The 27,022-nt window shown below is 42.5% G+C and overlaps 2 protein-coding genes across 2 annotated transcripts in view; both read right to left on the reverse strand.

Annotated features, from left to right (window-relative positions):
- Positions 1-931: 931 nt before the first annotated feature.
- faxca (failed axon connections homolog, metaxin like GST domain containing a) lies at positions 932-14,140 on the reverse strand. Its single transcript, XM_050058909.1, has 6 exons — positions 13,568-14,140; positions 8,942-9,077; positions 8,405-8,601; positions 8,040-8,257; positions 6,286-6,402; positions 932-5,996 (listed from the first exon to the last, which is right to left on the reverse strand). The coding sequence occupies exons 1-6, from the start codon at positions 13,825-13,827 to the stop codon at positions 5,692-5,694; spliced, it is 1,233 nt and encodes a 410-aa protein (XP_049914866.1). The 5' UTR covers positions 13,828-14,140; the 3' UTR covers positions 932-5,691.
- Positions 14,141-16,672: 2,532 nt separating this feature from the next.
- Positions 16,673-27,022, reverse strand: part of ccnc (cyclin C) — a 12,338-nt gene continuing 1,988 nt past the window's right edge. Inside the window, exons 4-12 of the mRNA XM_050058572.1 lie at positions 26,350-26,419; positions 26,176-26,227; positions 26,018-26,073; positions 24,403-24,438; positions 22,627-22,718; positions 22,465-22,532; positions 22,280-22,359; positions 19,566-19,684; positions 16,673-19,336 (exon numbers count right to left, since the gene is read on the reverse strand). Coding sequence (XP_049914529.1) covers positions 19,282-19,336; positions 19,566-19,684; positions 22,280-22,359; positions 22,465-22,532; positions 22,627-22,718; positions 24,403-24,438; positions 26,018-26,073; positions 26,176-26,227; positions 26,350-26,419 — 628 coding nt within the window. The 3' untranslated portion in view covers positions 16,673-19,281. The remainder of the gene's footprint in view (positions 19,337-19,565; positions 19,685-22,279; positions 22,360-22,464; positions 22,533-22,626; positions 22,719-24,402; positions 24,439-26,017; positions 26,074-26,175; positions 26,228-26,349; positions 26,420-27,022) is intronic.

Consider the following 27,022-nt stretch of genomic DNA (forward strand, 5'->3'; position numbering starts at 1 on the left):
GTTCCACAAGATACCCTATCTTTCCTGAAAAACACTGGAAATACAGTGATTTGGGCGTCCAATTATTTTGCCAGAAGGGGCGAATTGGGGCAGCAATTGCAACAGGGGCCATGGACCCCCTGGCCTTCCCTTGGGGGCCAAACTGAGAGCAGGAGTCTTCAGTGTTTTCCAGGCCAATAAAGGGCCCCTTAGCTGAAAGAGAGACAGAGCAGGGACCCCCTGCTGGTCTACTGTAGTACTGCAGTCTAATGTATATAATTGAGTTGCATATTAAACTGGGCCTACAATAACACGTGCCATGAATAAGCATAGCCTTTAGTGCATACAATACTGAGCTATCAAAATAATAATTATTGGCAGATTCACAGATTTACAGGTGTGTCAGTGTCTCGAAAAGTTACAAAACAATCCATCACAAAAATGTCCCACTTGAATAATTATACACCTAATTGGCCGATATGTTTCAATGGTATGTAACTGTTAGCTAACCAGTTTGCCTCGCTGTTATGGACAGGTACCCAACAGTGCTTTAGCCTTAGCTAGCTAACATCATTGCGCAAGGATTCATGGATAACAGTTAGCCCATTGTTAATGTTGTATAATGTAAATTAAATGGGGGTTTTTTTAATAGGCCAATATAGCTTTGCTTTGTGTTCATGTGTATTTTCAGACATATTTTAATTTTTGATAACAAAATAAAAATGTAAATTAATGTACCAAACAATAATTTGGTGACCCCCCCTGCAGTAACTCTGAGGACTCACTAGGGGTCACCGACCTCCTGTTGAAGACCAAGGCCATAGGTTGTCTAGTCTTTCTTTGCTAACTTAAAAACTGAGCATGCCAGAGTCTCTTAAAGACAGTAATATAGGCCAAAATAAAAATGATTTTGCCAGAGTGGAGGCAGCGTTTGTATCAAGAGGGCCTTGGACCCCCCTGGCCCCTACTCAGGAGCACCACTGACAGCACCACTATATAAATGTGGTTTTTCATGCACAATTCAACACAATAACTGAAACAAAACAAGAGGAAAATACCACAGCTATATTTAATGAAATATTATGAGGAGTCCATTGTCATACAGCTTTTATCTCTAGGTATGATACATTCATAAGAACCTTTTTAATGAGTACAGAGCGATTTTCTTTTAGACCACATTAATTTGATGTTTTCCCCCCCGGCTCACTTATTTACAGTTTGATGAGATACCACAAGTGTTTCAGCTCACACAACACCACAGAGACAATATGGCTTCTAAAGTCTACAAGCAGAAATCTCGATGGAGAGCGACACACACACTGCGGGGCCGAACCCCGACCTCTGACCTCTAACTGCCGAGGAACACTGAGACAAATGAAGTCGCCCACAGACTGATCTGGAAGTTGCAGTTCTCCTGCGCTGGGTGAGCTTACAGAGGGACACCGATCATCAGCCGATCAGCAGGACGGATGACCTCACCGTGCTGATCTGAGCTCGAGCAACGAGTTCGGTTTTTTACCTCAATATTTCGTTGTTATGGTTTCGACTGGACGTGAAGCTCTGCAGGGTAAAACCTCCTCAGGGGTTTCTTTTTGCAGCACATGAGGGACTGTAACATCTGAACACAATGGTTTCAATATGATGCTATGAATATAACATTTAGCACATGACATCTCAAAATCATGGACACACATGCAACTACGGCAATGACTGGCAACATGAAGATATGCAGCTGTTTCAGTGGACGTCAGAGAATCTACAGTATTGCACAAACACACGGATCAATACACTTGATTGACTCTCAGCCACAGAAGAGAAACACGTGTAAACAGAAGAAGATAAGTGCAAAAACGATTAAAAGTGTCTCTTAAATTCAAGCACATCCACCATTGAAATCAATAAATATTAACATGAGATTAATAAATAATAAATTAACATGACATATATAAAAACATAAGTCGTATGCTGGCACTGATATAAAGTAAACAGTCTGACTAATGTTGAGAGAAGGCAAGAACATGCAGGCGACGGGTTTTAAGACACAGAATCAAAGTTCGTTTTTTCAGTTTCAGGCGATATTACTGTTTGGAAATTAATCTGCAGCACGCACACACAAAGCCTTTATCATCTCCTTACTAAAGGCTTTCATTTATAGCCCAAAGTATTGATGCTGTTGACGTTATTTTGTCAACTAGAGAACCCAGAATGCCTTAAAGCAAAGGAGCTGCACAGATTTTTAAGCATCATGCTATGGCACCCATCAACATCATGGTCTTACTTAAAGGTATACTACGCAGGATTTTCCCTTAAAAACCAATGTATAAACCAATACAGATGCACCTTAATCCCTCTCAATCGTCACTTACGACCCACTCTCAGTATGTGGTGGTGTATTTATCTGCAGAAACTCAACTCTCTGCCTGTATTTTCCATTTGCAAAACAACAAAAAAAGAGGCAAAACTGCCTCAAAGTTTGTGTCTTGCCCGTATGTAAGAGAGGTGGTGGGGCTGTTTGCATATCTGTACCCAGGGGCCCATTGTCTCATAATCCCCCCATGGTTGCACACAAGAAGAAGCTACGAAAACTGTTGACGTGGCACCGAAAAAACACAAATACAGCGAGGCTACATGCCAAGCTGAGTGAATCTGTGGTTGGCTTTCAGTAACCGACAATCCTGCGTAGTATACCTTTAAACAAATGACATCAGAGTCACAACTGCATCTTTACAACCCTTAAAACCCAACCCTTTTCTAAGTGTCAGATTTATCATGTCATACTGTTAATTCCTTTTTCACAATATACTGCTACATTTTAATGCTACGTATTTTTAACACATTATAAATGTTTTGTTCACACAGTGCCTGACTGGTGCTGAATTTTAGAGTTTAAAACAATCTATGAATAATATCTTGGCCATTATGACTTCCTTAAAATGTATGTGTTTAAAAAATACTGGTCAAGATATTGATTCTAAGTTCTTGGTTTAGTTTTAAAAGACGTGTACTGACTGAGCACGTGACATGTTGCAGTAAGAAATAAACTTGTCAGTGCCCTCTAGTGGACAAATGATGTCATGGGGACAGTTTCCAAGTTAAACATATTTTTGGCATTACATTGCTGCACTTTCTTGATTCAAATTATGCCAGTGCAAACAGTGTATATCTGCATTAAGGCCTGGTCACATTACGATTCGCAGTGATTTCTATTCATTCCAATGGATTCGCTTGCAAAGTAACTTCTACCACCTGACTGAACTGAACCATGACAGTTTGTGTGTGTGTGTGTGTGTGTTGGGAAGGAAAGGCTCGGCTGTGAGTCCGTGTGCCGTCATCACACACAGAAGGTGACTCATGCACGTGCAACATGGACAGAAGCAAACATACTGTAACTGTACACCCCTTTGTTTGCATCTACATTTGTCGCCTTCACACACAGTAAGTTTGAATGTGCATTTGCTGAGTGACAAACACACATGAAACCGTCACACACCCCGAACACCACACAGCCCAGCATATTAACCTGCGTCTGCTCTGTTATTGCTGTACATCAATCCCTCAATTTAAATCACACAGCATCTGTGTAAACAAAAACTTATTTTTCAGGATGGCTACTTCTTTGTGTGGCTGATTCATCGAGAGGCACCGACAAACAAATTGCATCATCAAAACAGAATAAATAAGCCAGCTAAAGAAATGTAAATATCATCTACGTGGAGTGTAAAGGGAGCGTTTCACTGGCACGTACCAGCCATGCACTTTCATTCAGACTATATATCTATGTCATCTATTTCTACATGATTGTTTGACTCGCTCTCAATGCTCAGATGCATGAATGTCTAGTTGACCTTAAGCTACTGTCCTCAATGACGATCTAAACTAGAGTTGTTCTAGTACCAATATCAGTATCTGAAATGTTTCCGATACCACCTAAAATGCTGGATCGAGTATCCGCGAGTATTCAAGTCTAAGCACCGATCCGATAGCATGTAATTTAATGATAAGTCTTAAAGTAGTTTCGCAGTTCTGCAGTGCATCCACTGGCATCTACTTTTTTAGAGCAGTGAAGAATTGCTTTCTGGGTAAACAGTGTTTCGTTAGCCGTTGGCAAAATGTCAGAAATTTGGCAAAATCTATGTCGAACTGAGAGAGAGTTACTGCCTCATGTGAAGGAGTTCAAGTATCTCGGGGTCTTATTCATGAGTGACGGTAGAATGGATTGTGAGATGGATCGGCAGGTCGGTGCGGCTTCTGCACCGGACCGTCGTGGTTGAGAGGGAGCTGAGCCAGAAGGCAAAGCTATTGTCCATCTACGTCCCAACCCTCACCTATGGTCATGAGCTCTGGGTAGTGACTGAAAGAATGAAGTCGCAGATACAAGTGGCCAAAATGAGTTTCCTCCGAAGGGTGTCTGGGTTCAGCCTTAGAGATAGGGTAAGGTGCTCGGACATGTGGAGGGAGCTCGGAGTAGAGCCGCTGCTCCTTTGAGTCGAAAGGGGCCAGTTGAGGTGGTTCGGGCATCTAAGGCCCAGGGGCAGACCCGGAACACGCTTGAGGGATTACATCTCACCTGGCCTGGGAACGCTCTGAGGTCCCCCAGGAGGAGCTGGAAAGCGTCGCTGGGAAGAGGGACGTGTGGAGTACTTTGCTCAGCCTGCTGCCCCCTGACCCGGCCTTGGACAAGCGGATGAAAATGGATGGATGGTATCAGAACGGTACTCTGTATCAGCCTATTCGCCAGCTCAGGCAGTATCGGAAAGGAAAATTGGTATCGGAACATCTCTCATCCAAACAACACAGGCACCTGACAATGTATGTTGCCACATTATGCTTCTAATGCAGGGACAAATTATTGTTATCATTAATTTTTTTTGGCAAAACAATTGTCTTAATAACAATAAGTGCTTACGGCAGATTGCAGTTTACTACCCATTATCTTTCATGAACTTTTACTGCACTACTTAAACATGGGCAGCAGGCATTACTGTAACATCCCAGCTGCAGAGACAAACACAGGAGGTCCTCGTACTGATCCTAGACCAGCAGGGTGGGCGTTCATGGAGACTACTACAAGACAATCTGAAGGAGAAACACCTACAGTATTTACACCATATGACAGAGGGGGTGATTCTATATCTGCAGGCTATCTATACTATTTATACTCATATATAATCAATGTAATAAATCTGATCCATTTATATATTTACACTGAGTTCATTCACATGAATCATGAATCCCTGGACAGGTCCCTACGATGTCATGTCAACACAAGGCGTTAAGGGTTCAGTTAGTTAAAACACACGAGGCTGGGCGGTGCAAGTTGCTACGAGGGACATCGGGGGTCAAGCACATGTCGTTGCCGTGGAATCGGCGACGTGACAACAGGCGGTGACTGCAGGTGACCACGTGGAGGAGTTTCTCAGCAGTGGCGTCATTTACTCCTGGTGTTTTTCTAATCTTGTACTGCTTCTTCTCTGTTCTCTCTCCCTCCACTGAAACTTTACATTTCTATCTGTCTCACTCCCTCTGCTGCAGTAGTTCCTCCAATACAGTATGCACGTGAGACCTCCTCAACGTCTCCACTGACACAGGAGACACTAACAACACTCCCCAGGTATGTTCTGATCAGAGAGGTAGGGGGCATGTGTGCAGGCGGGACGCAGCTCCCTCCTGTGGTGTGCGTATGTGTGGCGTGTACTACACATGTACGTTTCGTCAACACTTGGGCTGGTCGATTTCAGAGCACTCCGTGTCCATGTCAGAGTCATACAGCGAGTGGCCTGTAGGGTCGCTGTCCGGCGACATGGGGTCCTTTGGTGTGTGAGCCTGGGAGGTGTGCGTGTGTGTGTCGTCGTGGAAAGTGTCCGTGCAGGAGAAGAGGCCCAGGTCGGGGAGTTTGGAGGGCGCGTCGCTGCTCTCTGTGGTGTCACTGTAGCAGAAGTCCTCCAGGTCCACGAACCACTCGGGCCAGAAACGCCGGCGGATGCGCTCGCAGTACATGGCCAGGTTGATGAGCTCACCTGGAGGAGGAGGAAAGACAGACGAGTGGGTGAGGTGGCCTGAAGGTGTTATGCAAGAAAAAACATTTCTAATACACAACATTTTCCAGGCTGAGAGAAAATGTCACTGATTAAGAAGCTGCAATTTAACTTGATGTTTTCATGTGGATGTTACAGTACGTCCTCTCAAAATGGATACAGAGGTCGTAGTGGTGGATATCTCAAACTGTCCTTATCGTTAAACATAACTTTGGATATGTGAGAAAACACAGCATGTTCCTTTCCAATGTGTGTGATTGGCTGAACTCACCTTTGATCAGCTGCTCCGGCCGTGTTCCTGGTAGCGTCCACATAGCCGGGGCCAGGTGACTGAACACTGCAGCGTCTACTGTCGAAAGCTTAGAGCCCATCAGATACTTCTTATCACCTGAGACGCAACAAAGGAAAAAGACATGTAAAATAAGTTAATACTGGAAACAGGGGGAAGCAGCCAGCCGGGCTCTGTTCATGCATACATTTGTACAGAAAATGTACACGAGAGGAAATGAGATGAGAGATCGATTGATGCATTCAGGGTCATGAATCTTTAACCTCACTGAGCACTGTTTGTAAAGTAACGACTCTTCCCACCACAGCTCTGCTACAGCCTCTCAGATCTGCCTCTCTTACATCTCCGACCACAAACTACCAGAAGTTATGTATCAATTCCAGACTGCAGTGCCAACCTTTCACCACAGGAGGTCAGTATTGTGCATTTATATGACGAGTATAAACATGATGTCACTGGTTACAGTTCTCCTGACACACATTGAAAAGCCATTGCAGTGATTTTATTTTGCCAAATAAGCTGTTGATCTGCATCCAGGGTAAACTATGTGAACACACAGGTGACACAGATTGTCACACTCTCTCTGTTTTAATACAGACTGCACTCATAAATGCACAAGAAAAACTAATTTTGCTGCACTGAAGGTTTTCACATGGCCATATTTGAAAGAACACTTCACCCGCAAATGATCAGTTGTCTATCAGTTACTCACCCTGTGTGACCTTGAATTCCTAAAGAAACCTTTGTTTTTCTTGCATGCCTCCATGGAGAACGGAGAATCCAAAAACACTTTCTTTTTTTTAAATTGCAAGACAATACAAAACTCTAACAAAGCAGTGAATACAAAAGTGAATACAGGCCGGTAAATTAATTGTTGTCAGGGGATAAAGGGACACGGTTGTGTTGGCTGTCGTGTGTGTTTGTGTGTCTTTACTCTACAGGTTTGACAGGTGAAAGGAAGAGAGAAGAGGAGAAAACAAAATATAATAATAATAATAAATAAAATAAAATAAAAAATACTAATACAATTTAGAAAAAAATACTGATAAAATGTAGAAAATAAATAACAAAAAATGTAAAAGACAAAAACTAATAATAACAGTAATAATATACCAACAAGAAATATTAACAGAGAAAAAATACTGATAAAAATAAATACAATAATAATAATAATAATAATGATAACAAAGGGGAAGGAAGTATATACCGTCCGCCGGCGGTGAGGCAGTACCAGGACACCAATATTCAACTCCAGGATGGGTCAATTTTGTCTACAGATCATTTATTTTTGTTACTATTATTATTATTATTATTATTATCATTATTATTGCAGGTGGGTTGTGTTTCTTTATTTCAACTGATCTGTCCAACTATGGATCTTGGATTATACTGTACTGCACGAGTTGTGTGAGAGTTTGTGAACAAATGTTTTCATATAGTTTTGCTGTTGTTAAAGGCAGACCCCTATGACTTCAATTCATCAATCATTTTCTCCATTTTTGTATCATCTGAGGCATGCGAGAAAAATTGTTGTCTTCAGGAATTCAACGTAATACAGGGTGAGTAAACAAATGACAATGGGATGGGGGTGAAGTATTCCTTGGGTTGACTCATATTCTTCTCTGCAAAAACATCCCCCACATGATCACTATAACCCCCAAATATACTATACTATACTATACTATCTTCCAAAAGATGAGCATCATCATTATTATTATTATTCCCATATTTCTCACCTAGCAGAGTGGCCAGGGTGCGCATGTCCTTCTCCATCAGGGCGTAAACTTCCTCCTCAGAGAATCGTCCAATCCCGTGCCCGTACATCTCCCTCTTGACAATCCCGCCGGTCAGGTGACTCAGGATCCACTTGAGCAGATCACTCAGTGGCCCGCTCACTGATAGCATCTTCTGGGTCTCCTCCAGGTTGTCCACCCACTGACAGTAAGCTATGGTCCTGCAACACAAACACACACACACAGGTGCATTTGTACACACACATAAACACAATATTTTACTACTGGAATAAAATGTTAAAAAAGAAAGTATCTGATGATCCTGGTTAGAAAACAAAACTGCATTCTGAGCTTCACTGGTCCCTCACCAGTAGAAATGCTCCTCCACCATTTTGGTGATGGCGCGAGACACCGCCTTCTCCTGCGGCGTCAGGCTCTTGTTGAGGCTCGCGCCCAGCCTCTCCTCCAGGAAGTCGATGATGAATTCGGTGCCACACACCTGCTCCTGGTTGTATTCAATCCACGGCATCTTTCCCTGTGGCGAAAGCTTCCCATCAAAGTAGTTCTGCGAGAGAGAAGGGATTCAGGAGAGGAGCGGAGAGACGGAGGAAAACCACGATAAAGAAGAAGACTTTAAAAGCACAGAATCGAGAGAGTGGCTGGTGATTGGTATTTGGAGAATTAAATTGGATCAAGACAAAACATTTAAGTGAAATTTTAATTATCCCTTGCAGGAAAACTGAGTGACGGCAGCAGCAGAGACTCAGAGCTGAACAATAATTAATCCCAGTAAAAGTAATTAGAGCAGTCGAAGAAGAAATGGGGATTAACACATCCTCACACTCGGTCGTAAACACGCCATGTGAGGGGGTCACCTGAGGAGAATAAAAGCAGGACAGCTGTACCTTATAGGGCAGATCAACCATACGGAGGTAGGTCTCCATCTTAAGGCAGAAAGGGGACAGGGATGGGACGCCAGTTTTGGGTCTGGAGAACTGGTGGAGTATGATGGCATCTTTAGAGTCCAGCTCTTCCTCCTTTCTGTGTGGAGGACAGATGATACATTATAGTCACTTTTACTCTATATGGACAGACCTAGATAGATCCAAACTGCGTGTCATGCAGACAGCTGTCAGTCAATCTGCAGTGTTGGAGATACACGTCATTGTACACGCCCATTTTTCAATGTAAAGTTTGAGGTGAGGAGGAATTTAAAGTAGCATGGACAAATACAATAATACACTGTGGATGTAGTGACAGTTTGAACAAACATGCCAAAAGTTATTTTCATAAAAGTTACCAACTGTAGCTTTGAGAGGATTTGACTTCCATTAGGAGACAAAAAGCAGATCCCCACAACACTGGAAATTAAATTTCAGCGTTAGGTTTCAGGTTACCTCTCGAGAGGCAGTGGCTAGGGTTTCATGCAACTATTCTTTTCAGTATTGAATAATATTGCAATTATTTTCAAGATGAATTGTTTGGAGGGAAGAAATGGCACAAAAATAGTGAGGAAAAAAAAAGTCCATCATAGTTTCCCAGAGTCCAAGATCACATCTAAGATGTCTTGTTTTGTACAACCAAATCCCAAAAACCCCAAACATATTCAGTTTATTATTACGGGCAACCAGCAAATACTAAAATTTGGAGCCAAAGCAGACACTAGAAGACTTTTGCCTTGAACTCCTTTTTTCTCTCTGCCTCTACATTACACTGGGAACTCCAATGCCATATTTCAGTGGTCCAGAAGTTAGCAACAGTACAGTGTGATGGGACATGCAGTCTTGTATTATTTGAGTTTGCTGCATTTAGTCCTTCCTCACTGCATTATTCATCTTTTTATTTGCCTTTTTATATAATAATAATAATAAACTTTGTTTATATAGCACCTTTCAAAACACAGCTACAAAGTGCTGTTCAATAAAACAAAACACGATTAAAACACAAGGAAAACAGCACAGCTACAAAGTGCTGTTCAATAAAACAAAACACGATTAAAACACAAGGAAAACAGGGGGCGTCAGTGGCTTAGTGGTAGAGCAGGCGCCCCATGTACGAGGCTGTTGCCGCAGCGGCCCAGGTTCGACTCCAGGCTGTGGCCCTTTGCTGCATGTCAATCCCTCTCTCTCTCCCCCCTTTCACATTTGTCTGTCCTATCGATTAAAGGAAACATGCCCCCAAAAATATCTTAAAAAAAAAAAAGAACAAATAACACGTCATCTAGTAAGAGATAAAATGAGGAAGGCTAAAGCTAACAATCAAGATAATAAATGAGAAATAACATCAATAAAATAGCAATAAAATCAGCTCAGATAAAGTCAGGATATGCTTTCTGATAGAAGTACATGTTTGGATGAAACTTAAACTAAGCCAGTGACTCAGACAGCCTTATATGTTCGGGCAGGTCGTTCCAGAGCCTCGGGGCCCTGCTGGCAAAAGCTCTGCCCCCTTTGGTCTTCAGTCTGGACTCTGGAACAAGCAGAAGACCTCTGCCCGAGGATCTCAAACTACGCTGAGGTTCAAAAGGGACTAACAGGTCTGAATGTAATCTGGAGCCAGGCCATGAAGAGTAATTAATAAGTTTTGTTAAAGGCGCTGTATGTAAGAATGTGGCCAAAACGGTTACTGCACTCAAATTCAAAATACTGCCGCGAGTCATGTCCGCCCCCCCTCCCCTACAGATTCGAGGTTAGGGCTGTCAACGAATATTCTAAATTAGAATTTAAATTCGAATTTGAAATAAAAAATGGACCTTTGAATGTGAAAATTGATATTCGATTGTGGAGGAAAAAAAAAACACCACCGCAGCTGTCCTCTTTGCGAGTGGGCGTTGGCATCAGACGCGCATTTCTCCACACTGGTCGACAAGCGGTTCTGCTCCCAGCTGTTGTCTCCGTCACCCGGCTTGACACATTTGCTCGCGGCTCGCGCAGAAAGTAGACCAGACGCCGAAACGATCGCCTGCGGCCTCGTGCCTATGACCGAATCACAGCCGTGACGGTATACAGTACAACATCACTCCCTCTCGTGTGATATTGCTTAAATATAGTCACTCTAGTGTTTACTTTATTTTCCATTTTCCTTGCTTCTGTTTTTCCTCTTCTTCTTCTGTTTTGAATCTCATTTTGCTCGACTTCCTGATGGGTCCTAGCGCCTCGTGGGGCGGGTACAGCTGACCATTCAGCCAATCGTGCTCATTGTTCAGAGACAAACGTCACCCGTATCTCACGCTAAGCAAAGTGCGATTGGCTGGAAACATGTCACATGGGAACAGATGCCTTCAGGGCTCACAAAAAAACTCCGGCATACTGATTACAACCACACATTCATGAAATGGTCAAATTACCGCACATTTGGCCTTTTTTGGGATTATTGATCGTACATCGTACAGAGGGCCAAATTATCGTACAAATACGATAATTATTGTACACCTGGCAACGCTGACTGTAACTGATGCTGAGACTCTACTGACTGTGTGACTGGTAGACGGCGGTGGGTGGCGCAACAGGCCAAAACACAAATTCAAAACATAAACATGATTTGCGGACTGCAAAAAAATTTTTTTAAATGCGAATATTCTGGCTGTACTATTGTTGTCGGTGAGATCAGTATGTTATATGAACATTATTCCTTAGTCTCTGTGACATATTAGGAGGATTTTACGACTATTTGCTTTAGATTTCTTACATATAGCTCCTTTAAGCTGTTGGGGGATGCTTATCATTTTTTTTTAAATGTGTGTTTTTGTGTTGAATCAAATCGCCTCTAACTAACACAAAGTATTACTCCAGTTGCACTGGTTGTACTGGACTTTAAGAAAAACATTCTGGAATTCTGGGATGTACACTTATTCACTTACACCAGCTGAGAACACTGGTATCACTCTCGCATCTGTCTGTTAGCTAAATATGAGGCTTAAAGCTAGCAGACAGTTAGCTTAGCTTAGCATTGAGACTGGAAACAGATAACCTTGGGGATGCACGATAATATCGGCACGTCATCGGTATCGGCCAACATGCTTTTATGATGTTCCACTACAGAAGAGACTTGATGATCACTAGATTTAGATAGGGAAAAAAGCTGATATATCATTACCAGTATGGTCAAATGAGCTGTTATATATCGGCATATTGGATATCGGCAACAAATCTAATATCGTGCATCCCTAGCAAAGCTAGCTCTGTCTGCTGATGACAAAATCAATCTACCAGCAGATGTAAAGCTCACTGATTAAAACTTGAAGTCCACACTTTGGTCATAGAGATAACACAGCACATATCTTCCCCGTCCCAGACAGCCTATATATTCTCTAATTTTGGTTTTACAAGGGTTATGTGTCAGATAATTTATTAGCTGGGAACAGTCACCTCCTGGAGCGTCTCTTGTTTCTTGGCAACCTCACAGTGACGACAGAGCTGGGCTAACTGCTTCCCTCTGTGTGTGTGAGTGTGTGTGGCCCATCATGCCTGCATAAATCACTGATCTGCATCCAAGGTCCTTTAACCGGCCCCTGAGTGACCGTCAGCCCCCGGGGGCCATTTTTACTGCCAGCAAAGGCAAACTGCAATGTCAAAATCATGAATCACACCCGTGTTAAAGATCACGGTGCACTCCCATGGACAGTTCATGGACGAGGCCTGTCCAGAAGACGGCGACACATTCACGTGTGCACAGTACAGCAGAATGAAAGGGAGCTGTCCCCCGTGTGAAGTGCTGAGACGTAGAAAAACAGGCCTCAGAGTGGAGGAGCTGTTTGTGTCAGAGTGGTGCTGAACTGCCTGCAGGTTTTGGTGCACTAACCCAATGACAGCACGGTGTCTACTGTATATTATGGGGTGGTATGTAACGTCAGACTGGACAGAAACAACAGCTTGTGGAAAGGGAAGCTGCGGGCAGATGAATATGTAACTGCACAACGTAAATACATAACCTAGTGTGTTGGAGCTGTTTACATCAGAGGGTGTTTTGCCATATAGCTGCAGTGCTTCAGTCTGAAACCAAACACCGGAACGTGTGTGCGTGTGTGTGTGTGTGTGTGAGAGGAACAGAGGGGGATCACAATGAAGCAAACACAACATGAACCTATACATCATGTCGCTTTGTCCTTGAGATGAGTCAAAGTGACCTGCTGTCAGAGCCTGTAATGTTACATTATATGAGAAGGAATGCTCCTGATAAACAACAGAAATGAGGATTTGTGTTTATTGTTTGTTTGTTTTTAATCCAGATTGTTTTGGATGATGCAGCCAGAGATGTGAGGCATGACCCCTGACATGCATGTGCTGTTAATGCACAATAATAAGCCAATAAAGATGGAGATGATGTGTGTTTGTGAGGAGGGGGGCTGGAGGTGGTGGAGGGTTCAGTTACATCACAATACACCCACTCACGATTCCTTCTCCTCCGCTCTCACCCCGCCCAGCCTGTCAGGATTAAGTAATCTCAAACCCAGGAGAAAATACAGCAGAGCAGGAGGAGGTGTGCAGCGGAAATATGAGGTTTGTGAAGGTGCATCCTCTGCGCTTTGGTACCTGATGGCCAGCAGTTCGTGCAGCAGATAAGCAGCAGCTGCCAGCAGAGCCCCTCCGGTCAGATACAGCGTCTTCCGCCACCACGAGTCCGAGCCCAGCGCTGACATGATCCCGCCGTAGTCCTGCAGAGGGTAGGCGATGATGCACCCATAAAACGAGAGCTGCTCATCGGGGCCCAGCAGGCCGGAGGAGAAGCTCTGGTTCTGGCCAAGATCAACCACACACGACCGCGTCCAGGCGAACCCAACGCGCCAGTACATGCTCTCTGTCTCCGGCCACTCTCCGCCTCACTCGGGCAGCTCGGGGCTTCATCAGCGGGGGCGTCATCATAGGTGCACGCGGCTGCAGGCGCGGGGCGACGGGGCGAGGAGCAGCCGGCTGGACACAAGCATCCCGCCCGGAGCTGGTCCCCGCTGCGGGGTCGACATCCTCCGCAGCCCGCTCGGAGCTCGCTGGCTGTAGCCTCCCTGCTCTCGCGGTCAAGTCACACACGGGAACAGCGGCGCTTCCGGTGGGGCCTTTCAAAATAAAAGCTGATTTAGTGTTGCAACATTCTTGGAGGGATGCTAAACACCAAGCAAAAAACATGGACAGTGGGCTATTTTGATTGTTAATATAGGTACAATTCAATTCAAATTTTATTTGAAAACCCAACATGAGTCACATTTTATTTCTATTTATTTTGATTCTATTACTTTATATTTACATACTTTCTATTTCATTATCCTTACTTCTCTCTCTACTGTAACACATCACAATTTCTCCTCAAGGATCAATTAATTATTTCTGATTCTGATTCTGATTCATACCACATCCCTCTGTCCTCAGACCCTCACATTAATAAAGGAAATCCTCCTCCCAAAAATAAATGTACATGGGAGACAAAGTTAGAAACCTCAGGAAAAGCAACTAAGGAGGCCTGCCATATGTCTGTGTGCAGACTAATATGTTACAGATATAATAATAAGGGCCCTGGGCCCTTCGTGGCCTACTACTGGTACAATTGTACTGATTTGAGGTCTACAGAGCCACTGCTACTACCAGTACAACATGGTGGATTATGAGACATTGGGCCCCAGGGCACAGACATGCAGACGTCCCCACCGCCTCTCCTACACAGGAGTGGGACACACAGACTGTTTTTTTTAGTCATTTTGCATTTCTTTATGGTAATTTTATGTCTCTTTGTAGTTCCTTTGCATCTTTTTGAGGTCATGTTGAGTCTCTTTTTTGCTGTCTTGCATCTCCTTCTAGCCCTGAACCATCTTTTTGTAGTTTTATTTGTCATTTGAGTCTCTTAGTAGCTGCTTTGTGTCTATTTTTTTAAGTCCATTTGTGCTTCTTTATGGCCATTTTGCATGACGTAGTTCTTTTGCATTACTTTGTAGCTGTTTTGTGTCTCTTTGTAGTTGCTTTGCATGTTTTTGAAGTCACATTGTGTCTCTTGTAGTTGCTTTGTGTCTCTTTGCAGTCAGTTAAGTCTCTTAGTAGCTGCTTTGTGTCTATTTGTTATCCATTTGTGTTTCTTTATGGTCATTTTGCATCTCTTTGTAGTCCTTATGCATCTTTTTGTGGGCGGTTGTGTCTCTTTGCAGTCATTTGAGTCTCTTTGTAGTTGCTTTGTGTGTTTGTTAAACCACGTTAAGTCCCTTAGCAGTAGCTTTGTGTCTCCTTGTTATTTTGCTCCTTATTGTCATCAGTGTGAATCTCTTTTTGTCTCTCTGAAGCAGTTTTGCATCTCTCTGTAGTCATTTTGCAACTCTTTGTGGTCATTTTGAACCTCTTCCTGGTCAGTACATGCAAATCAGAGTGACATTTTGCAGTTGAAGGATATGGGGGGGCCCCTGGGCCGATGCCCAGTAGGCCCGTTCAGTAATCCATCCATTGGCATCCAACAATATATAAATGAAAAAGAAATTTGGGTTGAGCTCATTTGCAAAGAAGTAAAACCTAAAATCAAAAAACAAAATAGTACACAATTTGAATAGAAATTAACCCCATAGAAACACCAAACGTCACATGATGCCTATTTTTGGAAAAATAAAAGAAAAAAGTAAATTTCATCCATCAACCCTTTGCTGTAGCACAGCAAATATTACTTGCTTCTTGTAAACCACTATCCCTCATTCATCTTTGCAGCAGTACAGACCTTTTTCACAGCGTATATCTAGCATCTTATTAGTATAGGAAAATCATTAGTTACTAATAACGTTACCTATGGCTCTGTTGTATTCAAGTGTCCTGGTGAGAGTGGCATTAAAGAGTTCCAGTATGCACAGTATCAGAGCCCTGAAATCAAAGCAGCTGAGTGGAATTCAGCCATGATTAATGACATTATTTACACCTGAGCTTTTCCTGCAGTGACGAGTCAAAATAAATGTCTGCTGTGGAAAAGGCCTGTTTACATCTGTGCTGCTGAAACATGTCAAACTGTCATCAAAAAATAAGGCTATCAGCTTTTTTATAGTCAAGTCAAATTTATTTGTATAACCTAATATCACAAATTTGCCTCATGGGGGCTTTACAATTTATACAGTATGCAGCAACCTCTGTCCTGGACCCTTACTTTGGATAAGGACAAACTCAGAGAGTGTCACTTTTCAACCTCTTATTCAATCTGATATTTCTGCTGTGATTGCTGCCGTTTTTTTACCCTAGAGGTTTTATTTTGAAGGGGAAATCCTCCCTCTTGCGGCAGCTTTTTTCTCTGCCAGCTTCACACAGCTGATGTGACGTCACGGGCACTGACTGTACCCCCTGGTACCAACACCTAGAGGCAACTACAGGTAAATACATCCTCTGGTGTTCAGTGTATTAACTTATAGTTTCTTAAACACAATCAGGATGGAAATGTTTAATTTCTTGTGTGTACTATGTCACAACTTTAACTTCAGCTTCACTGTTATCAAAAACAGACTTTTTATAATATCAAACCTGATATGTAATATGTTATTCTCTGTCTCCACCACTAGGGGTCCCTCCACTGCCACTGTGTTGGAAGCAGTGACTGTATGTATTATATAGTCTGTGTTGAAGTGACATTGAAGTTAGGTAATGGGACAAAGAATGGCCTTGGTAACATCTTGAATAACAGCAGTGAACCACTTTGTGTTGCACACCATACATTTTATTACCATAAACGATCTTCCAAAAATCATAAACAGAGACTTTCAAGTAATAAAACAAATTTAGGGCAATGTGTTTTTTTAACCAGGAGAAGTGGGATTATTTAGGTGGGGTGAAGCCCTTTAAATTTTCACGTGTCATTCATGTGAACAGTCACGTAACAGATGGAGCCTGCTGAAGGGGAGGAAAATGCCAGACGGCAAAGCAGGACGAGGATGCATCCAACTTGCCTCGGTGGCTTCTCTGGCTCACTTGTCTCTTTTCCTCGAGTGACAAGCAGCCTTTAAAACCATGTTTGTGTACCTTTTTGTTTGTTTATTCCAATCTTGACAGAATGAAGTCTACAGGAAGCCACTGAGGGAAAACAATAAAGATGCATCCACATAACGCAGCAACATCCAACCCTAAAACGTATCCTACAGTCTGAACGGGACAGTGTGCTTTTATGAAGTGTTTTCTCTGTAACCAGCAGCTTTCATGTTGTAAGGCTTTTCAAGCACCGTGTTTTGAGTACAGCCACACACAGCTCCCACTGTATCACATCACAAAAATATAGAGACATCTACAGATATATGCACACACGTATCGCCACAATTCAGCGGTTAAATAGATGGCAGATCGAAAAGAATAATGTACAACCAAAAGTTTGCAGACAAATCTAGAACGATTGTAATTTGCGTTAAGTCCCAAAAAAAACAAAACAAAAAGCGCCTTTCTTTGACAAATTAAAAAAGTTTTACAAAATATAGCTTTACGCAACAAATTATTCTACGACTAAAGCAGAATAAATGAAAAAATAACAACAGTAAAACAAGAATAAGCTTCGCAGCAGACGAACAGAATCATGACGGTGAAACAAACGGGGGCACTTTAATCTGAAGCACAATCACAAAGATAATCAGCTCATGATTTCCATTTGAAGGAAAACTTCACCCCCCAAATGACCATTTGTGTATTTGTGTTAGTCACAGTGTGGGCTCCATGCTTACTGCGACAGCTTGTTGGACCATCACAAAGGGGCGGGCCTTAGCGAAGGGTCAACTGCCATTTAACAACAGTGAAACTATATCAAAACATCTGTTATAAACTTATGATCCTAGCCTCATTTATATGCTCAGTACTTCCCAAACAGACAGCCTTTTCCGACAGGGAACTGAGCTGAAAGTAAAGCTCATCCATCCTCTCTTCAAAGCCAGACTCCATTGACAAAAATAGTAATTGTACCTCACTGAACACAGGAGCTGCTGGTCTACCACTGCCTCCATTAGTTAGTTTGTCTGTGTTATTGTGTGACTTTGGTGAATCTGAACTAAACTTTTTACGCACGAAAGTCACGTAATGACATGAACAAACCAAATGATCAAGGCAGCGGTAGACCAGCAGCTCTCATGTTCAGCAAATTGAATTTACTGTTTTTGTCAATGGAGTCTGGCTTTGAAGAGAGCGTAAACATTTTCACTTTCCGTTCAGTTCACCGTCAAAAAGGGCGTCTGTTTGGAAAGTACTGAGCATACGACTGGATAAATAAAGATTTGGATTATACTGCAAGAGCTGTGTGATGAATGTTTTGATATAGTTTTGCTGTCATTAAACGTGGACCCCTATGACTCCAATTCATCAAGAATATATTTTCTCAGTTTTTGGATCTTTCAATCACTGTGAAGGCATGTGAGAAAAAACTACATTTTCTTCATGAGTTCAACGTAACACGGGGTGAGTAAATGATATAAAAATGGTGATTTGGGGGTCAAAGTGTTCCTTTAAGTTTCCTTAATTAAGCAAAAACATGAAAGATAAAACAGATGAATAGAATTATAAGGCTATTTACAAAAGGGAGGAGGGACAGGGAGGGAGGAGGTGGAGTTGTCATGATTCAAAACAGTAAATTCTTGTATTCAAAGAGTTAATTTTACCGTAACCAGGAGCCTCTCATGGGATTTTTTCCTGCTATGGTTCTTGATCAACCAGCAGAGACCTCACAGGGCATGGGCATCCAATCACATCACAGTTGCACTGGGTGATATCCAATCAGATCCGCACGGGATCAGATCACACTACAGAAAAGACTACTATAGTCCCTGAGGAATGAAGACCCACCCAGACTGGTCACGCATATTGTACACTCACACATACACACACACGAACACACACAGTACTTGTGATCAAGTTTTCTCGAATCCCGCGGAGCTCCACGTGAAAGGACTCGCTCCTCTGGGCTGTTCAAGGATCATCAGGATCATCACGACGACATTAAAGCAGGTTTCTACTGAACCATCACATCAGTTTTCCCCACAGCTCCCCCTCCCCCCCCTTACCTCCAAATGTTCCTCAGTTTTTAGTTCATTTCAAGTCAGGAGCGCAGCACACGGCCTCAGCGAGACACGTCCGCGGCTGCCCAGTCAATTCATAAACCCATAATGATCAGGGGGGAAAAGTGAAGACGTGGCTCTCACAGTTTGTCGGGGGTGTTGGTCGAAGATCGGCTGGAATGTGATGTGTGTTTTCTCCAGCTGACGTCACAGAGGTCGTGCTGTGACACCCCTCGCTACATCAACATTATGGATTCGCACGGAAATATAGACGCCACGCTAAGACTGGCTGTAGGAGTTGCTTTGGTTCCCATTGGAGCTCTGGTCACTCTCACTGCAGACAACACAGATCCAGATGGAAGACATAATTACATACAGCTCATTAAGACACAGAACAAGGTGTCTGGTTTGCTAATGTAGTATATGTTACTGTGACACCAGATAAATGCAGCTAAATGCTATTTATATACATCTCAAACAATTTACTACAGCCAGAATCTATCAAATAAAATATAAATGCATGTGCTGCATGTGACGGCAGGGTTACACAGAGATGGATTTACCTGTTAGGAGGAGGTTTGGGTTTAGGCATCTTGTTCAGCACAGCAGCTATCTCCTTCCTGTCATCGAAGTTTTTCCACTGGTCATAGAGCTTCAGGATGACGCGGATGATCTCCAGGATCTTGACAGGAAACACACAAAAACAGACTTTAAAGTTCCCTCCACTAAAAACGGTGTTTCCTTATGTCCCCTAAAATGTGACTAAATGGACTTGTATCTGTGCAAAGTTTGTCACTATTGAGGTCACAACAGACTCTTCATCTGACTCTGGGTTTGACTGACGTTCAAACATGTATGGCTGACTCTCTACTATGTTGCCTCTGACGCTAACTGACTTGCAAACATGTCAGGTTTGTAAAAAACAAACTTAATTTTGAAGTACAGTGAATTTCCGGCATGGAGCTTTCATTTTGAAGTGGCATTTCCTGCTGTAGAGTGAGTGACTAACTGACAGCTACTTAACAGAGACAGCAAACTAGCTCGACGACATGGCTAAACGTAAGTATGATGCTGAATATATTAGATCGTGTGGACCTTGAACTACTGACTACAGAGAAATCTGGACCCTGAGGCTGGACCAGTTGGGAACCACTGCTCTAGTTAACGCTGAGCCTACATAATAATCCCCATGTTGTGCCCCCTCAGATGGACTACAAGCTCTGGTTACCAGCTTTAATTGCTCAAACATGACATTCCCAGAGACACAGTGACAAGTGTCACCTTAGCCTGTCACAATAATTATGAGATACTGCGTCAAAAATAATTGCATTCAACAGTATTATTGCCATTTTGAGACTGTTTTATGCCACTGATATAATGATAACAGCACCATAATGCGACTACACCCTTAAAAGAATATTCAGACATTGGAATTATAATGTGAAACTCTGAGAAAGCAGACGTGAGGACAGAAGCACCATGACCAGAAACTACAGTTACTTTGTTTTTTGCTAGGGATGCACCAAAATGAAAATTTGTGGCCGAAGCCGAATAATATTAAACGCTTGGCCGAATACCAAGTACCGAATATATCGTTGTTTAGTTTTTCATCAGTTTTTGCAGATGAACCCCCTCCAGATTAGTGTTGTCACGGTACCAAAATTGGATCCCACTGTACGATACCAATGGAAATATCATGGTTCTAAGTAGTATCACGATACTACAGCGAAAATGAGGCAGATGTGCCTTTTGTCATTTATAAAAAGATAAATCACTTTTCTATAATACATCAATGATATTTCAATGGAATAAATTACTTATTGACTTATTCATACTTCAAAAACAGCATCAATAAGTGATTAACATAGGGGGGATCAAAATAAAATAAATAAATAAAATAAGAATCAACCAGCCACCCTCCTCCCCTGACAAGTCCCTTCATAAGTAAAGAACAGTCCCTAAAGTGCGGTGAGGTTTGTGGGCCGTGAACGGCTCGTTTCTCCTCTGACACGTCACATACCTGTGTTCGGCTGGCTCGGCTGTAAAGGTACTTCTGGGCAGACCACACGCCAAGAAGAGGATATTATTGGAGCCGACTTATCCGTCGCCGGTAAGCCGATGGCCGCCGTAATTGACAGGAATACATTACTGTCTGCTGGTTGAAATCTGTAGGCTGCTCGCACAGCGTGCTGAATGATTTAAGCCTATTTTGTTCACTCAAAACTATTTTTAGTCGCAAATGCGAGTTCAGTGAGGGATGGATCGCCACACTGCCGACATTTTACTCCGCGCATCACAGCACGCTGTTTGATTGCGTTATCAAAACACGCCGCGATTATTCGGCCTTGCTTTTAACTTATTCCACCGAATACCGAATGTGTGTTTTTTTGCAATATTCGGCCGAATATATTCGGTTACCGAATATTCGGTGCATCCCTATTTTTTGCTGTTAATTCTGGCATAATGTTGGTTAAAATGTTGGTGACATCGTTACGTAAACGAACATGCATGTAAACACAACAGGTAATATCGTACAATATACGACTCTGATGATTTCTGCTGACTTTAATAAGTCAGTAACGTAATTATTGTGACAGGTCTAGACCTCCTGAATAATTTCACCGTGACTTTAATTCAACAGTGTCCTTATGTTCCAACCACAACTCAATTGTTTCATGTTAAATATTTATACATGATGTGGATACAGTGGATGATTAGTCTGTGTGTTAGATGTCCAAATCCCCACTGAACCTGGCATTTTTATTTGTTTTGGTGTGATTTTTAAGCCTGCGCTGTTAAATGTGTTTGTAATCCTTCTGACAAACACAACAAAACACAGACAGCAGGAAACCAGACTGTGGCCACAAAGGCATGCCAAACTCAACAGTGGCCAATGCTGTGACAAAAACACTGAAGCTAAATGTGAAAACAGAGAGGAGCATCACGTATTTTCATAAAACACAGACACTGCCTGCATTTATTGTACGCTTTACAACACCTGTGGTGACTTTTGGGATACGAGTCAGCTCAGCCTCGGGCTAGATGGTGTGAAGAGATCAACAGGGGAACTAGGAGATGACTCACACTGCACTGAGCTGCCTTAAAAAGTGACAGGTTGCGTACTGTAACTTCTCTTGAAGGGGCAGACTGACGTGTTTGATTCTGGTTTCTCTTCACAAAATAAAATGTGACATCGAAAGACACATATCTGTGTGTCAAGGAGTTCAGATTCTACGACAGAAACATGTATTTTTGAGAGTGCAGCTGAAGTTCTTACTTTGTCCATGTCGACGGAGAGCTCTGCGAACCACTGCCGGGCGTCTTTCTGCTGCACCACACAGGCGACATGCAGACAGGCTGTGGGAGGAAGATGACTGATCACGTTACATCTGATAAACCTCATTCCAAGCCAGTAACTGCATTAAACAGCTGCGATGAGCAATGCACGGGGACAAATCTTACCTAAGGCAATCATGAAGGGAGGGTAGAGCAGACACAGATCCGTCCTGTATGTGTCATTCACTATTCGCCTGGTTCAGACAGACAACAGCACAGACACTGAGCAACAGCAGCGAGATCTAGTATTGTCAAAAGAGACAGATAAATGTACAGAGAGTGTCGTACCAGGCCAGGGGCAGCAGCATGTCCTCCTGTCCCATATCCTGCACGTACTGCAACAGCGGTCTGTAGGGGTGGTATACTATCAGGCAGCAGTCCTGCAAAAAAAAGGCAACAGTAAGTGATCCATCCGAGCAAACAATCAAGCAAAATACAGCCTTTAGTATAGCAGCAATAGAGAGGTGAAGTCCCTCCTCTTCTGGTGGACCACCACTGGACCTTATTTTGGAAAAAAAATATGTGCGGTACTCGACGGTAACAGACAAATAAGTTCTTAATCCTTTCTGACTAATGCCATGAATTTAAAAGTCAAGAAACACCATGTGCCTGGCCAAAAAGGTCCCAGTTGGATGCCAAAAATTGCAATGCGGTCATGAGGCAGACAGTCAGATGGTGGCGTTGTTTCCACATTATTGGTCTGACTACGTGACGTCCACACTCAGCATCTAAAGACTAACATTACTTGAAGCCTGTCCTTTAAATATAGAAAACATGTTTATGCCATTTATGTTCATCCAGTGGTAAATTATATCCCTGTCTCTTCATTTTAAGCCTCTGGTGTTTGTAAGAGTCAAAGGTCTTTATCCAAGCTGTCTTTGATCGCACATGCAGCCTTCAGAGCACTGCCACAAAGTCAGGTGACTGAGCATAAGCACTGACAAAGTCAACACAGAAATTAAGATGTCTGGATGAATAGGTCAAGCACAGGACTTTGACCCAGGAGACTGTGGTTCGGATCCTGTGTAAGTCGACGTTGGTTTATCTGTTCATGTTAAAGGCTCTCTAAGTCTTCCTAAGCTTGAAAAGTTTTTATCACATACAGCAAACATCTCCTCACGACCTGCTAGCTACATGTCCTCTGAATATGCTGTAGAAAAAGTCCGGTCTCTGTAGGCAGGCCAGGCTCCGCAAATAGCAACAAAAACATTTTGGTCTAGGATTTACCAACCAGCCAGCGCGAGACCAGCGAAAGCAAGTACACATACATGAACGCGGTGCCCAGAGAGGCAGTTAGAGCTACAGGCTACAATGAGGCTAAAAGGCGAGCTAGCCACAACACATTTGCGGAGCCTGGGCTGCCTACAGAGACCACAGCATATTCAGAGGACATGTAGCTAGCGGATCGTGAGGAGATGTTTGCTGTGTGTGACAAAAAAATGTCAAGCATAGGAAGACTTAGCATTTAAGGTCATATTTTGGACGACCAGCTGATGGCCAGGTAATGTTGATGGCACCGGCACACTGGAACTATTTTTAAACCATGACGGGAAATCTGGAATGAATGTTCAAATGTGTGTTATTAATCTACATCTCAACATTCGCTGGGACCAATTAGTTTTGTGGGAAATCATTCCCCGATCTCTCGTCTCGCCCAGCATACGTCACCGACTCAGCTATGTTCCACGCACAAATGTAATGTCGTCTTACCTGATGTGTTCCATCCAGCAACTCCTGATCTTTTTAATCAGCCGGGAAGCAAAAGAACGAGCAAGACCCGTTTCTCGTGCGAGTACATCCCAGTTTCAGTGAGACACAGCGCTGCTTGTCTTGTCTTATACTTCAGCAGTTACAGTTTTATGACAAAATGTGAACTTCATTTAAAGAAAATTCTCTTTTAAGTGAACAAACGTGTAATTCATGGTGCAATTCAAATGGGATCAAAAAATGTATGTATCTCATCACTGACTACTGTACATATTTCTTCCTAAATAAGGTCCCATGGTGGTCCACCAGAGGGAGTGGGACTTCACGTTTGTATGATGCAAAGCTGTCTCTACTCACCATCAACTCCAGCAGGTAGAACTCACATTCTAATATCTGTCAAAGACACAAATAAAAAAACTTTATTATGTTTCTCACTGAATATTATGTGAAATATATTTACTGTCTACCAGCAAAATCTATATTTTGCTTTAGTTTTTCCGCTGCCAGTGTGAACACCATCGCCCTATCCAAACTGTTGACCCCATAAACTTTATCACTTTCAACAACACTCGGCCGTTATCGTTATATTGCCCCCATTTGTCCCCGTGCCACCGTCACAATTACTGTGTCTGCAGGCTGGACGTGACAAATGATGCGTAGGACTTGCAGCGGCCCGCTAACTCATTCTGTGCTGTGCGAACCACTCCCTCCTTTTATCGCTCTGCGGTGGCTCACTATAAATAATAGTTTACACAGCTTTCTGGACAGGCGGCATGTCACAACAGCCCCGGTGACGTCCTGGCAACTGGGTGGAGATGCTGGATAAATAAAATACTGATGGAGGACACCACTTGACACCACAGTGGGAAATGCTGCACAGAGTGAATGCATGCACGCTGGCAGCCGTGGTCAAAGCCATCTCCCACAGCAACAAGATTTCTATCGAAGATTTGCGAACATTAGCTGTGGAATCTCACGTAGTGATAGACACCGACGTGGCAACACTGTGATACAGTGTAAGTGCGCTGTAATATAGCACTGCAGTGCATAAATAACTCTGCAGAGGAAGCAGAAAATGAATCAGGTGGTTGAATTATAGCTGATCCACTGGAGTATGGTTCACTTAATGGGTTTGAACTGATGAATTATATCAGTCTTTGTCACACACTACAGTAAGTGTGAACTACATCTATCATCTGTCTCTTTTAAATGTCAAGTTATCACCTTCAAATCTTTGCCCCTGAACTCAAGTCCTCCTTTTAAGCCTGACCCTTACTCAAACTTTGTTAATGTCATGAACATCCCTTCAACACAAACACACATCTGAGCACTCAAATTAGTGTCTTGCCTTTATCAGTGTTTAAGACTAAATGAGCAGACATACACACACACATACACAAGCAGACTGAGACAGCAGATTAGCTAGTGTGTGATTAGAAAAGAGCAGAGAAACAGAACTGTGTTTTAGTCGACTATGTCAACCCCACAGCTTGTTTAAAAATTACATTTTTTTTATTACAGTGAAAGTAAAATACCAAAAAAAAAAGGGTACTGGTACTGAATTAGACACCAGAACCGATACCAGTATCAGAAAGTGAACCCTGGCTTGTAAAATATGGTTTCTCCTCTGACACCCCTTGTTTTGTTGGACTGTTAGAGGTTTGTTTCCTTAGGTTTGTGATGCAACACACAAATCCTGGGAGTCACTGAGACTGTCATTGGTGAACTGCATTTTAGAGGCAGAAATGCTCAGCCATGGCACTGACTACTTATTTCACTCATGATATGTCTTTTAGCATGTAAGAAACATCATATGGAAATGTTCACAAGGTTTAAAAACTCAGTTTTCAATGGGATAGATCTAATATGTTATTTCTACTGCTGATTTTTGCGTTGCACTTAGTGTAAGTCGTGCTGGATAACAGCATCTAGATGCCCAAAATATAAACTGTTACAGACACATTTTACTTACATGATTCATTCTGTAGGGGAACTCCTTTGGAAAGGCGTAGGAAAATCTGGTTTTCACTGTTTGAGAAAACCAAAACATGATTTTATTGCCTCCACTGCTGATGAAACAAAGAGATTTGCACTAGGTTATGAAATATGCTCCTCAACATGGTGACTTACACACTGATGTGGCTGCAGAGATCAGCCTGGTATTGGACACAACACCAAATTCCTAAAAAAACATAAACGTTAAAGCTCAGATTAGATAAACAGAGCACACATACTGTACAACAGGAGCTGCTCCTTCACTAGTGTAAAATTTATGCCTTACTGGCACCACAGAAACTTCCATACCTCAACTTTAGACGCCAGGAAAACACAGGTAGGAGCCATGAGCACTGGATCTATACTTTTCAGGGAATACCTGCAGAGAAGAAGAGATAAAGATTTATCAGCTTTGGACAAGAAGGATTTAGTGTCAATGACGATCATGCTATACTATATACATTGAGTTAAACTCAAAGATGTGCACCAGCCTCAGGTTGACCTCACGCTATAATATCATTTTATCAGTATGATGCTATTTAGGGAGAATTTTTATTTATTCAACCTTTATCTAACCAGGAAGTCACACTGAGATTGAAATTATCTTGTACAAGAGAGACCAGGCCGAGGTGGCAGCCAATCAAAACACATTCAAATTAGGGCTGGGTATCGATTCAGATTTTCCAGATCGATTCGATTCGATTTTCAAGGACTCAGTTCGATTCGATTCACGATTCGATTCGATTTAATTCGGTTTAATATTGATTCAGTCAAGTATATTTAAATTATGATACAAAATTTGCTTGGATATTAAGATATTTTCTGAGAACTAACAAAGTATATTTAACAAGGAACCCTCTGACATGGTGCATTACTATTAAAAATACTGTTTACATTAAGAATTGACCCCAAAGCAGTACATTAGTCATCATGTACTTTTATTTAACATTACCTGACACATACAAAATAAATATTTTAAATT

The sequence above is a fragment of the Epinephelus moara genome, chromosome 12, assembly GCF_006386435.1.
Source record: "Epinephelus moara isolate mb chromosome 12, YSFRI_EMoa_1.0, whole genome shotgun sequence".
Classification (NCBI taxonomy): Eukaryota; Metazoa; Chordata; class Actinopteri; order Perciformes; family Serranidae; genus Epinephelus; species Epinephelus moara.

Excerpts from the sequence above, each read along its gene's own strand:
- faxca (XM_050058909.1), bottom strand. The coding sequence starts at position 13,827 with ATGTACTGGCGCGTTGGGTTCGCCTGGACGCGGTCGTGTGTGGTTGAT. Across the intron at positions 9,078-13,567 it reads CACGAACTGCTGGCCATCAG|AAAGGAGGAAGAGCTGGACT; the intron begins GTACCAAAGCGC and ends TCCTCCACACAG. Across the intron at positions 8,258-8,404 it reads GTGGAGGAGCATTTCTACTG|GACCATAGCTTACTGTCAGT; the intron begins GTGAGGGACCAG and ends TTTGTGTTGCAG.